The 13,614-nt window shown below is 40.2% G+C and overlaps 1 protein-coding gene across 8 annotated transcripts in view; it reads left to right on the forward strand.

Moving 5' to 3' along the window:
* CEP192 (centrosomal protein 192) overlaps positions 1–8,410 on the forward strand; it is a 91,522-nt gene extending 83,112 nt beyond the window's left edge. For 7 of the 8 annotated variants that reach the window (XM_069957807.1, XM_069957813.1, XM_069957815.1 and 4 more), the window contains 4 exons: positions 633–748; positions 2,447–2,570; positions 3,239–3,297; positions 7,629–8,410. In XM_069957807.1, coding sequence (XP_069813908.1) covers positions 633–748; positions 2,447–2,570; positions 3,239–3,297; positions 7,629–7,761 — 432 coding nt within the window. In that variant the 3' untranslated portion in view covers positions 7,762–8,410. The remainder of the gene's footprint in view (positions 1–632; positions 749–2,446; positions 2,571–3,238; positions 3,298–7,628) is intronic. The other variant, XM_069957814.1, reaches the window with a different exon arrangement.
* The last annotated feature ends 5,204 nt before the right edge of the window (positions 8,411–13,614 follow it).

Below are 13,614 nucleotides of genomic sequence, written 5' to 3' on the forward strand. Positions count from 1 at the left end.
AGAGTTCAGATTCCCTGGGGAACTAGTGACATCACTGTGTCTGTAGGTCGGGTCCTTGTATAAGCCACAAAACACACAAATGCATTTTGGCATCTAGATGCGGTTTCCTTCGTCAAAGTTGGCATAGGAAACCGCATATAGTTGCTGAAATGCATTGGTGTGTTCTGTGGCAGATGCAAGGACCCGTACTACAGACAGTGACATCACTAGTTCCCCGGGGAATTCAAGCTCTGCGCGGGAAATCTCAGCAGTGCAGACAGAGCGTGCTACCTACCGGGGAACCTCCGATGTGGACAATCAGTAACAGCAATATTACTATTACATGAAGTGACCATCATATCACCGAGCGGCACAGACTTACGATTGGGAAAGCTCCTGCATATAGGTAGAATATAAATAACATGTCAGTTTTTACCACATGGTGAACTGCATAAAGACAAAACACCCAAACCCTAGTTTGTAAAATGTAATCTTTACATAAAAGCCTAAGCTGCTTAAAATGACATTCAAAAGAATGTTTTACCAGCATGTGCTAAAAAATTGGTAAGTGGTACAAAAAGACATTATCAAATATTTATGCTTTTCCTTTACACCTACGAAACTAATGTGTGCATTATTTCTTGCCCCCAAAGGGTGTCAAAGATGAAAGTGAGTTTATGAAAAGTTCATCTGAAGCTTTAGTAAAGACAGAAGTTCAAGTGAAACCCAGGAAAAGGTCTGGCTCAGAAGCATCCTCTCTAAGACCAGTGTAAGTAAAAAATGTCAATCTATTGTAAAGTTAGTAGAAAAATGTGTTGCATAATTTTAAGTTTCTTGTAATGTCTTAAATCTAGTATTTCCGTTGTTTGCACATGATTATTTTTTTTTTAAGCACCGTACTTTTTAATTTAACTTTTCTTTATATAGCCACTTCTGTTACGTGGCAGCAGTAAGGGTTTACCCGAGTTCCTCTGCTGCCACCAACGTTTGATCAAGCACTGCTGCACAGCGCTGTACAAAGCAGGGTTCAGTTCCCCAACCAGGGTGCGGGGAGGCTACCCTTTGCTTTAGCACAGTGGCGCTACATCGAGCGGTGATTGCTATCACTCTGCTTGATTCATGGCCAGCCCAGTCACTTGCCTGTAGCGTGCATGCCATTACACTTAGAGATATACAGAGTTTGATCCCTTACACAGAATTTTTGTGGTATAGTCGCAAATATTTGCGCAAACAAATGATTGCATCAAAGTTTGATATATATATATATATTTTTTTTACACACAAACCCATGACTACATCATTTTAGTTCCTTGTCTACCTTCCAGCTAAATGTGTGTCACAACATGAAATCTTTATTGTTTATAGCTAGTTATGTAGGCAAGCTTCATTTATTACGTGCAATGTTTTTGAGCAAATCTATACAAGCTATGATCCGTTTTATTTGTGTTTCTGCACGACTTTGTGTTAGCGCAAATGTATCACACTGCATTATACTTAACCTCTATCTATAGATAAGGGTATGTATGGATGCAAGTTTGCGTATCAGTTTCTTTTTGGTGCAGTCACTTAGTCATTCTTGTTCATGTACTTCGGTTTCCTCCATTCACAACAAACACTTTTCCAGTCTGTACTGGGCCCTGGACCTTTATGACATTTAAACCATGCAACTGAGCAATATGACCACTGGCATCCTTTCAGTCTCATCAGCCGCTGCAGTTTTCACAATCTAACCCCCTCCATGGTTGTCAACTCCAGAACCTATTTGACACACTTGTCATCACTGCCCTCACCTTAATTGAGTCTTTTCTCTCCCACAGCTCACCAACTTACTCCTCAGTGACTATATTGGCCCATGGCCCTTGTGCACTCGCCAAAACACATGTCTGCAGTGCTTCTGGTGCTACAGCATTTGCTCTCAAATCAGAAAAAAATATCAGACAAAGGTCCTTTCTAACAAACACCTCCTCCTCCTGCAGAATGACTCCCAGAGATAGTTTCTGGTGTCATCATGCTGACGCAGGAATACAGCCATCATTGATACAATGGCTTGTCAGCTCCTACTCTATGCATCAGGGATGCCTTGACTCTTTGGGGTACATGGCATTACACAATACAGTGTAAAACAATGCACTTTTATACATTATTCCTATAAACGTCAGTAATAGTGTTTAACAATGCAGAACATTACAGAATAACTTAAAGGGGGTAAGTTCACTACCCCTACAAGAGCTTGAAGCCTAGGAAGAAATAATGTGGACCCAGAAGTTCTGGATTTATGCCATCCAAATGTACTTTGTTTTGACTAATGATCACAGCACCATTGGACTCATAGTGGTGTTTAATGTGTGTGTAAATAACTTTTTATTGTGACTTTATTGTGTTTAATGTGTGTGTGTGTAGAAATAACTTTTTATTGTGATTACACATTATTTCATATATTTATGCACTCTATTCCTATGTTTAATAGGCAAGATGAGGCAGTACGGGGAGTTTTTGCTTCTCAGGAGTTGTATACCTTTCCATCCACACATGTTGGTGAATCCAGCACACTGAAAGTCAATTTAAGAAACAACTCTTTTACAACCTATATGGTAAGTGATTGGCTCCATCCTGTATAAATACACTACACACCGTATACTGTTGCTTAGTCTTGTATCCCTTTGAAAAAATGTATCACAGTTTACATTTCTTTTTTTAAATATTGTAAAGTGTATGTATATGTGTGTATGGGGAAAAAATATATAACATATGTCTGTGTGTGTGTATATATAGGGGTGTGTGTGTGTATATAATGCACACATACACAATGTGCGTTTTATATATAAATATATATATATATATATATATATATATATATATATATATATATATATATATATATATATATATATATATATATATATATATATAAATATAGTTAGTTAGTCCTGGCTGTTGTGGTAAAGCACTGCAGTGGTTAGAATGCAGCAAGGCCAGTACAAACAAACCTAGCATTACCTAAAGGGGTCCTTTGGGATAGACTGACCTTCCATCATTAGCACAGTAAAGGGACCATTTACTTAAATGGGGCTAAGCTGCTGTACCTGGCACAGACTTCTTGTATAAATTAGCCATATCGCCTACATAGGCATCATGCAAAAAGTTGTCCTGATGGATAGAATATTTTATTCTGCATGGAATTTGCATGCATTGTTTTACTAAGAAAAATAATCTGCATGGGCATGTCTCTTAAAGAAAATCATCTTGTATTAACTTCCAGCTGAGATTTGTAAGTCCAAAAGAGCCGTTTCACATGAAGCATTCAAAGTATTCTCTAAGGTAAGTGAGTTTGTTTTTAATGTAAGTGTGACACTAACATGTCAGTAAAGGGGACCAGGCACAGCAGGAATCTTTTCTAAAATGTAATGGGTCTTTCTGGTACTTCAGTATTGACTGTTTTTAGTATTGCCCATTAATATTGAATTATAGGAGGTTTATCTCCTGGCAGCCCTATTGATCAACTAATTGACAGGCCTTTGTGGTACTTGGCTAAACCATAAATATTAAAGGGGATGTTACAGATTAAAAAAAAAAAAAAAAAGCTGCTTTCTTTGGGAAAAGCGTCACTCTTGTTCTCCAGTTAAGTGAATGGAGCCAAGTTGTAACACCAGCCTCAAACTAAGGATAAGAGTGGGGATATATGTAGGAGAAATTGGCTGTTTTTTTTTCTAAACCTAGATTATCGCTTTAAATGGTTATCTGGTTTTCTGATCCCTGCTGTGACTTGGGAACCAATGATTTCAGCATCCTGATGTGTGCCATATGCTAATAGTTATATTTATATGATTTAAAATGTCAGTCATTTGCTTTATTGCGCATAATTTTGTACATAAGTTTAGGGGAAAAAAACGTTGCAAGCATTATATATATATATATTTATATATATTTTAATCTAAAAATACAGCCCAGAGCTATTCCATCTGCATCTGGGATATATGGTACTGGTGTCTCGAGGGGAGAAATAGTTAATGAACTGACCCTTTTGTAATGATTAATGGTGGTGGATGGCATGTTCTGTTTCATAATGCTTAAAGTGAATGTATCATCAGGCTCAGACTGAAGAACTGGAGGCTGGCTGACCCACCCAAGTGGGAGGAAACCCTGTCCCTCTATGACTCGGCCAATTAGAATCAATGGAGCAGCATCATAGAGAGGCAAGGGTTTCCTCCCACTGGGGGTGGGTCAGCCCACCTCCAGTTCTTCAGTCTGGGCCTGATGGTACATTCACTTTAAACTCTGAAACAACACCTACAGTAATCAACTACTGTGATATAGATTTATGTAAATGCATAGCTGCACCCTGCTAGTGATGCCCTCTTGCAGCCCAGACAATGTCTGGGTGAGACTTAGTTCTGCTCTAGTTGAACTCTATAAACAGGTCTGTGTACTACAATTTTCAGCATTAACATAAATACATTGGGGTTTATTCAGCAACACTAACAAAATTCCATAATTTTTATAATGCCCATCGCTGTATTTTTGTCACTAAGTTGTCCAGGCTCTCCAGACCGCACACCACAAGCTGTAATGATGGCCATCATTGATCCATATCAATTTATGAAATGTTTCTCTTAAACTATGACTCATGGTCCTCTGACATTAGAATATGCTGTACATGCAGATAAACACAACTAAGGGTCCTATCAGACAAATAGATTTTTAACGATAAACGATTGCAAACAATATCGTTTATCATTAACCTGAAATCGCTACTGCGATGGTTTAGGGTCCATTTACACAGAATTATCTGACAGATTATCTACCAAAGATTCGAAGCCAAAGCCAGGAATGGATTTGAAAAGAGGAGAAATCTCAGGCTTTCCTTTATGACCTGATCTCTGTTTATAGTATGTTTCTGGCTTTGGCTTCAAATCTTTGGCAGATCATCTGTCAGATAATATTTCTGTGTAAATCAACCCTTACTTCATTTGATTCCAGCAAATAAAGGAATGACTGATTAGTGATGCGGAATTAAGACGAACGATTAACAATGATTTTGGTGTCTGCACCAAACTAATGAACGATTTCTCATTGGTTGTTTGATCGCTGCCTGTATTTACTCGAAACTATTATCGTTTATATTTAAACGATATAACAACAAGTCATGCAATAATCGTCCCATGTAATAGGACCCCAAGTTAGTGAGTTGTATGGGAGCACCCTACATGTGAATACATGTATGGTCAGCTATTAGTTTGATGAGTTCCTATAATATATAGTAATGCAGTGGTGCTTTGGATTACAAGCATAATTCGTCCTGGGACCGCGCTTGTATTTCAAATAACTCTTAAACTAAAGCAAATTTTCCCATGAGAATCATTAAAATGCAGACAATTGGTTCCACACCCCAAATTTTTTTTTTAATTCTGAATAACATGTAAAACAAATGAAACTAACATTAAGAAACAGTTGAATGTGATATTATAAGTTACTGTACAGTAAAGCAATCAGCATGTGAAGTATAATGTATAGTAAGTGCATAAAGCTGAAAAAACAGCAGCAGTTTGTAGATACAGGATGGAACTGAAGACCCACATAATACAGTAGCGTAGTACAACAGGCTAGAATAGAAAAGCAGGGCTGCTGTTAGAGGTCTGTGGGGTCACATGACAGCAATGGGGAAGAGAAAAAAACAAGAATAAGGGACAAGGCACTACTAAATCTGTAAAGTGGGGTGCTCAACCCAATATGACATGAGAAAATATTACAAAACAACAAAGAAAAAGCCATGTCACACATGCAAGGGTGGCACTTCCCCAGAAAAAATGGAATAAACTGCATGTGAAAAAGAAAAAATATATATATCAAATTTTATTAGTACAAAGAGACTACAAAGTGCAAAACATACATAATAAAATCAATTAAAACCACAACATACAAAGGCCCATGTTAAATGGACACAGAGCCAGGACATACCGACATGTATAAATATTATGACCCCCCTATGGCTAATGATATTGACTCACAACAAAAAATGTTGTAAAAATGTATCAGAGTATGAACAGTGATGTCTGTGTAAATGACTAAACTCTATGGACACAAAACAACCAAAAATAACAAAAGAAGGGAATAGAGAAAAATATATAGGAGTCAAATAAATAAATCAGATATCACCAGAGGGGGAGTCCATGTCAGGGTCCGAGAAACCCAAGCAATGGGGAAGAGGGGGTGTTCAGCATGGACCAATCGGGAAGTGAGAATACCAAAGCTGTGCAGGAGGACAGTGACAAACCTTTAAACTTTTCTATACATTAGTGTGAATGGCTGAGTGCAAGTGCAGGCACATTATAGCAGCAGTGTGTATAGCTGAATGTAAGTGCAGGCACATTATAGCAGCAGTGTGTATAGCTGAGTGTAAATGCAGGCACATTCTAGCAGGAATAGAGAGGATTGGAAACATGGAAGGCTGTCAGACTGCAAGGAGTATGAAGGAATGAGCAGGACATATGTGGGTACAGTATAGCAGCACTCTCTGTCCAGGGAGAGAGGTGTTACAACTATGAAGAGATTACCTCCACAGTCCTGTCCCCTGAAGCAAGCCCCAGCCTGAAGTGGATCTGCTGTGATTTGGAAGGTGAGGGAGACTCCCTGGGCCAGAGTACAGGGCTGTAGACCCCACTGTGCAGACCATGCCCCTCCCCCACTTCCCCTCCCACCCAGAACAGGGAGTTCTTAAACCAAAGCAAAGCAAATCCTAAACAATGTCACAATTTTGAAAAACTGTGAGCTCTTGCAAAGCGCTCTCAATCAAAGTTACTCTTAAACCAAGGTACCACTGTATACTGCTAAAATATACTCCCCTTTTTTAATCTGACCTGTCACCAGAATATGGTGATCTATTTTGCTTTTTCATATAAAATTTTATTTAGTGTATGCAAAGACTAGTCTAGTAGCATGAGCCACTGCAATAAATGTATCAAATGTCTAAAGTCAAGTTTAGACCAGCTGTTAGTTACTTTGTGTGCCGAAAGCTGCACCAAAAGGCCACCCAATCCATTCAAGCAAGTAACAAGTGTCTAAAACCCTATAAAATATTTCAAGGCATATACACTATTTACACCAAAGTCTTTTCCCTTTCATGACAACATTGAAGCTTTCTTATGTTAATAAACTGTAAGCTGCTTAATTTACTGTAAACGAACATGCTGACGGCTCTCTGCAGGTTCATACCTCAGCTTTCCGGTGCTGGTCATCTTTCCTTAGTTGGTCCTGTTTTTTTTTATAACTCTAATTAAACAGAAATATGTAAATTAGCGTGTTAGGAGCACTGGAGCATTACACGCTTACCTTAAGACTGACCTGGCTATGCATAACTGAAAATGCTTAGGTAGGCCTAACCGTAGGAGGAGGCAACCAGGGCGAACGGTGCTAGATAAGCCTGCGGAATGTTCCCAGTGCTCCTAACTGGCTTATTTACGTATTTCTGTTTGAATAAAGTTATTGAAAACTGCAGGACCGACCTAAGAAAAGAGACTGGTGCCGGAAAGCTGAGGTACACTGCTAAAGGGATCTGTCAGCAGGTACGTTTGCACAAACCTGCTCATAGTTTCCCTTTTAATGTTGTGAACTGTATTGTACACTTTTAAAATGTATTAATTTTATTTTTCTAGAGCCCACCATTATATCAACCTGCCAGTGAAATTCAAACCTATATCCGCTGGCAGATTCGAAGGCCACCTTGTTGTTCAGACAGACGGCGGAGATATCTCTATTCAACTTGTTGGTGAAGCACTGACTAAATAAAATGTGTATTTGGTCTATGGTGTGTAACACTAGTATGCTGCTATATAAAATACACTAAACGTATGTCTTCTGTGCTGATATTCATGGTTTCTGTTTTTGTTACTTCTACTGAAGCTGGTTGATGAATGGCTTTGCCATGTTTTAGTTACTCCTAAGCTTCTAAGATTATGCTGCCCTTCCAGAACAGGTTGGGTAGTAGTGAATGACGAGGAAAACTTGCGTCCCTGCCCATTGTCAAGTTTATGTTCTATTTTTCTAACTAACTTTATGATACTGTTCAGCAGCAGGACAAATCTTGTACTGCTGGTAGTTTTATGTATTTTGTGGCAAATTTACAAAGGTCTCATCTTCGGTTCCCTGTCTTGGATCAAGCTAAAATATCTTTATGCCTGCTGCTATTGCGCAGTTACCATTTTGCTTAGATTTCTCTAAGCCCAGACTGAATTTGCACCTTTAAATGAATTTCTTGTAAAAGGAAGAGCAAAATAATCTTGAATGTATTATTTATGTGAAAGTTTTTTTTAATCCGAAGATGAATTTCAATATGCCTTTACATTTTTCCCCAGTGGAGAATATTTACAATTGTAAGGACTGTAAATCCCTGTATTTTTATATTGCTTAAAAAGTGACACTTTTTTTTGTTTTTGAAGTAGTTCTGTATTTATTTTCATTAAATAAAATAATTTTGCTTCTTTACTCTATCAGACATTTTTTATTTACCATTTTTCTAGATGCTGCATCACAAAAATAGCCCTAGGCTAAGCAGTGAAGTGATGATAAGCTCCATAGGAGACAACTGCCCATTGGAGGAGGCTGGCAGGCTCAATTTCCATTCACAGTCTAGTTTCTCTTCAGCATATACCATAAGTTAAGACAATACCCCACCCTAGTTTCTATTTTCCATCATTGTCTGTTGTCCACTGCCTGTTTAACTTATACTGTCACCCCCTTTCCCTATAAGGAGTTCCCAGCACCATTGTTATATTCTGGACATTTCATATCTTACCGTATAAAGGTTTTCTTGGTGGTCTTTCCCCTCAAAAAGGCATGTTGTTGGTAAGCAGTTCTGTAGGGGTGGGGCTTATACCCAATCTCTCTGCCCACATTGGAACCATAGGCCCTGCCCCCTCCATGACATCATCTGTGTCTAGGCACCACCCCCTCTGCAGCGTCATCGGAATGAGCCGAACTAGAGACATAGCCCCTGCCCTCTCTGTGACAGCCTGATCAGTGGGGGCGGGCCTAGTCCTCTAGGTTGACCTATTCCAATGACTCTTTGGAGGGGCAGAGCCTAGACTGGGGTGTTTACAGAGTGTGTCCCTATAGCACTGTCCACCAACAGTAAAATTTTTCAGTGAAGAGACCATCAAGAAATGCTTTATACAGTAAAATATGAAGTGTCCAAAATATAAGCTTAAGAATGGTGATGAGAACTCCTTGTATGGAAAATGGGGTAACAGTATCACTTGAACATGTGCAGCAGTTTGCAGGAGTGTGAGACACCTGAGGACCAAAACATAAGTAGTAATTCTTTTGCTAAGTAAATTGATTTATGGATGTGAGAATTTCCTCCATGTGATTACAGAAGTCTAATCACTTGTTATAGCTTAGAAAAAGCTACTACAATGTTTCTGCCTAACAGATGTAATTCCATCTATGATAGAATGGAATTAATAATAATATTTTTATTTGTATAGCGCACACACAGATTCCGCAGCACTTCACCTATCTGTATGTTTTTGTGTTTGGGAGGAAACCGGAGTACCCAGAGGAAACCCGCACAAACACGGAGAGAACATACAAACTCTTTGCAGATGTTGCCCTTGGCGCTGCAAGGCTGCAGTGCTAACCACTAAGCCACCGTGCTGCCCCACTATGCATATAGAAGATAAGAAAGCAGTTTACGAGAGTTGGCTTCAACATCATCACAGATGCAAAATATACATTTTTATCATGGGTTAATTAGAATGTTGATTGCTTTGTGCCCTGTGAACAATAAGCTAATTAGGTGACTATGTACACTTTGGGTTTTACTCTGCTATACTTATCATACCCAGACATTGTAATACATCAGAAAACAGCAGGGTTTGGGAGGTATAATGAAAAGAATAAGCAATGCTTCTTTTTACCTTTCTAGTAGCTTTGGTATATTTTTAAGCCTGGTGGTAGGTAATACTCATCTTACAAAAGCGTGTTCCTTATTGTGTGAGTCGTGTCACTAGTGGGAGCTGTCAGGTACGTCAGTCAAGTGGCATTGTTGAGGTGTCAACAACACAATCCTAGAGATTACGTGCACATAAAGGGGCTGTGAATGTGCCTCACAAATGCAGTCAGGACAATCCATGGTAACAAAACTTTCTTTTTTGCCCATGCCTATTAAGTAAGTGACAGCTAATATTTTAATGTTGGAACATTGTTATTGTGAAAAAGGGATCTTTGTGCTTTTTCTCATTGCCTAATTTATGCCATGTCTGCCAAAGACAAGTTTATTTATAAAACCAATAAATGAACTTCAGTTTTTTTCCACTTAAGTCTTTAAAACAAAGCTGATACATGCATAGAGCAAGTTAGAATAGTTTTTTTTTAAATAAAAAATAGAATATTTGTGAGCCCTCTATAATTTTGTAGGTGTGTTTGTGCCGGTGTACAAAATACGCACTTGAGGTGTGATAGCACCTAAAAACCACACAAATATCTCTTAATTTGAAACTGAATGAGGTTATTGGCAAGTTTTCTTCTTTGTTTATAAATACCTTTATACATTTTGCCATTAAAATGTGTGTGTATATAGATATACATTCACGGACATTAACCTCAACAGTTTGACCCTAAATTTGACATATTTATTGGGTGCCCAGAAAGGTTTATGTAAAGGTGAGTGTACACAGCAGCAGGCACGGACTGACAATCTGATACACTGATCCCTGATGGGCCGCCATCTTGGGGAACAAAAAACGTAACTCTCCTCTGTCATCCAGTCCACAGCAGCTCCTCCCCCGCTACTCATTCTCTTATCTCAGCTACTTGCACATGGTGCAGACCCTGCTTGCACCAGATGTTTCAGATGTGCACACACAGATGAATAATTGAGAATCCAGGGGACGTCCATGGCAAGCATAGTCTCTGTACCACACTGCCTGTGCTGCAAGCTGAACAAGCATCTGGAGAGGACCTGCCGGTGACCGGTGAGCTAGGTAGGGGGTACTGCACAGAAGGGGCTTATGTGGCCTATATAGGGGCACAGAGGAGGGCCTATGTAAACTATATGGGGGCATAGGGAGGTCTATTTAAACTATATGGGGGCATGTGGAGATCTATATACAGAGCGTATAAGGGGTCTAAATTCTATATGAAGACACAGATGGTGGCTAGAAGGGGCCTTTTTTCCTGTGGCTGTCTGTTTCTACCCCTGCTGAAAGCTAGACCTTTTGAGTGCAGTCCTTTAGCTCACACATTGAAAAGTAGTTCTAATATTGTGGGAAGCAGTAATAAGTGTTTACTACGCAAGAAAAATGCAGATTGCTTAAGACTACTTTGTGTGTGAGACGGTGATGCAGTACACTGCACACAGTAACACATTTTAACTCCTGGTAATGTCACCATAGTTGTACCCCTTTTGTGTTACTTGCGTCCCACTTGTATGACCGTGCCTCCTCCTGTTACATTTTGTCTCTGACAAAAGGCACCTTCAGTGACCAGGTGAAAGTGAATTGTGTGCGATGCAATGGCTTTAGTCCCCTGGCCATGTTGAGCTTGTGGACCCCACAGCTGCGTTTATGGACATTGGCATAAGGTAGGAGTTAGCTTAAAGTATCACTGTCGTTTCAATTTTTTTTGCAGAAATCAATAGTACAGGCGATTTTAAGGAACTTTTAGGGCATACCAGAATAAGCGATTAGCTAATTAGTAATTAGACAGATTAGGATCCCATATAATAGCCCAGAAAAAACAGTTTTATTTCTTCTGATTCGGCAGGAGGTGCCTGTTCACATTAGATTAGGCCAACCAAGTAACGCAAGCTCCTGCTTTAATGTTGTATGATGTGTTATACTTGTTAATGCCTTTGGTGTCAGTAATTCTGGTACCTCCCGCAATTTGCAGCCACATGTACCACTCCGTGCTTGTGAAGGCATTCTGTGGCCTTTTCCTGTCTGGCCCTGCTGTGTCTTGTGTCACTTGAAGTGATGTTATGCAGCTGTTAATGTAAAATGGGGCCACTGAAGATGATGCGGCGCATTAGCGGTTCCAGAAGCGCTGTCCGCAGAAGGGTGCGAGCCTCTTCAGCCACACAGGGGCACCTCCTCTTTAACCCAGGCCACATGTTTATGTTTAAATATGTCCTTATTTATACAAATGTGGTTGGCAAATGTCTCGATCTCCTAGCCAAGGAAAGAGGAGCCAAGAAGGCTAAGTGCAGACTATGTATCATCTGTTAGCAGCCCATGCCAGATGATACTACTGAGGATGCTTGTTCCCAATACCAACAGAAACGAGTTCCAGTCTAAGGCTATGTTCACACTACGTAAGAGACCGTCTGTTCCGTGACTCGACGGCTGGGTGATCTTTCTGGGCGCGGAGCTCTGATGCGGGCGCATCAGCGTGCGCCCGCATCAGAGCTTCCCATAGCACACAGTGAAGCAAGCGGCCGGAGCCGCTTCACTGTGTAAACTCACAGGTCTTTCACTGAATTCCGGCCGCAGAAAACTGACATGTCAGTTTTATCTGGCGCTGCATGGGATCCCAGCCAGAGCGCATACGATGTGTGTACGCTCCGGCCGGGATCCCATTGAACATAAAGCTATGTCACACCGCAAAACTACGGCCGTAGTTCTGCGGCGAGAACTACGGCCGTAGTTTTACGTAGTGTGAACATAGCCTAAATCTAAGCAGTTCTTAAGCTGGCTTAAAGACCAGTTTGTGGACATGTTAAAAATCCCTCAGCCTCCTCAAAAAAAGCAAAAGCCAACCAAATCAGCTAGACATCAGTCCCCTGACCCTGCTTCTTTCTCTAATGAGAGCTCTTCCAGTGATTCAGACTGTGATGTACCTAAAGACTATAATTTATTTCCGTATCCCTATTTTACTGAAATATCTTCGAAACATCAAAGGGTACATTCCATGTCCAGTTCACCTGCCCTCTCATTGGCACCAAGAGTGTTCAAAAAGATGGCAGTTATTCTCATGGTAGCCCTACATCTGAAGAGGATCACTCCGTCCCAAAGTATTCTGTTCTTGGGTTTCAGAGTGGACTCTAGTCATATGTTCCCCAGAAACAATTTCAAAGATCCATCACAAAGGTCTTTCTCTGATTCAGAAGCCGCAATGAGAGTTCTTGGTTCTTGCCTAATATTTCTTCTACATACTCCCTCAATCAGTAACTACTCGTGCCCTCTCTCCAGTCTGATGATCTCTCCATCGGCTTGCTTGATGTCAGGAGAGCTGTGCTGTGCTACTTACAAAAGGGAAATTCACTCTGTATTGTGTAACAGCTTTTTCTCCAATATTATCCTAGATCCAGAGGTTGTAAGGCATCACAATGCACGTTATTCAGATGGATAAGAGATACGATTGCTACGATTCTGCTATCAGCAAGAGGGTGTTCAGGCACCACCATTAAGAGCTCATTTGACTAGATCCACTTCAACATCCTTTGCAGAGTCAAGTCATGTTCTATTAGAAGAGGTCAGCAGAGCTGCAACATGGTCATCTTCACAACGTTCCTCTTCTCCACTGTCGTGCTCAGTTAGCTCTTCTGTTGTCCGTTCTCTCTCATGGTCTTGAATCAGTTCCTCCACATCATCTCCATCCACTTCCAAACCCATAGACTGAGCCAGAGTGACAATTTCCTGTTTA

Source organism: Dendropsophus ebraccatus, chromosome 2 (assembly GCF_027789765.1).
Source record: "Dendropsophus ebraccatus isolate aDenEbr1 chromosome 2, aDenEbr1.pat, whole genome shotgun sequence".
In the NCBI taxonomy this organism is placed as follows: domain Eukaryota; kingdom Metazoa; phylum Chordata; class Amphibia; order Anura; family Hylidae; genus Dendropsophus; species Dendropsophus ebraccatus.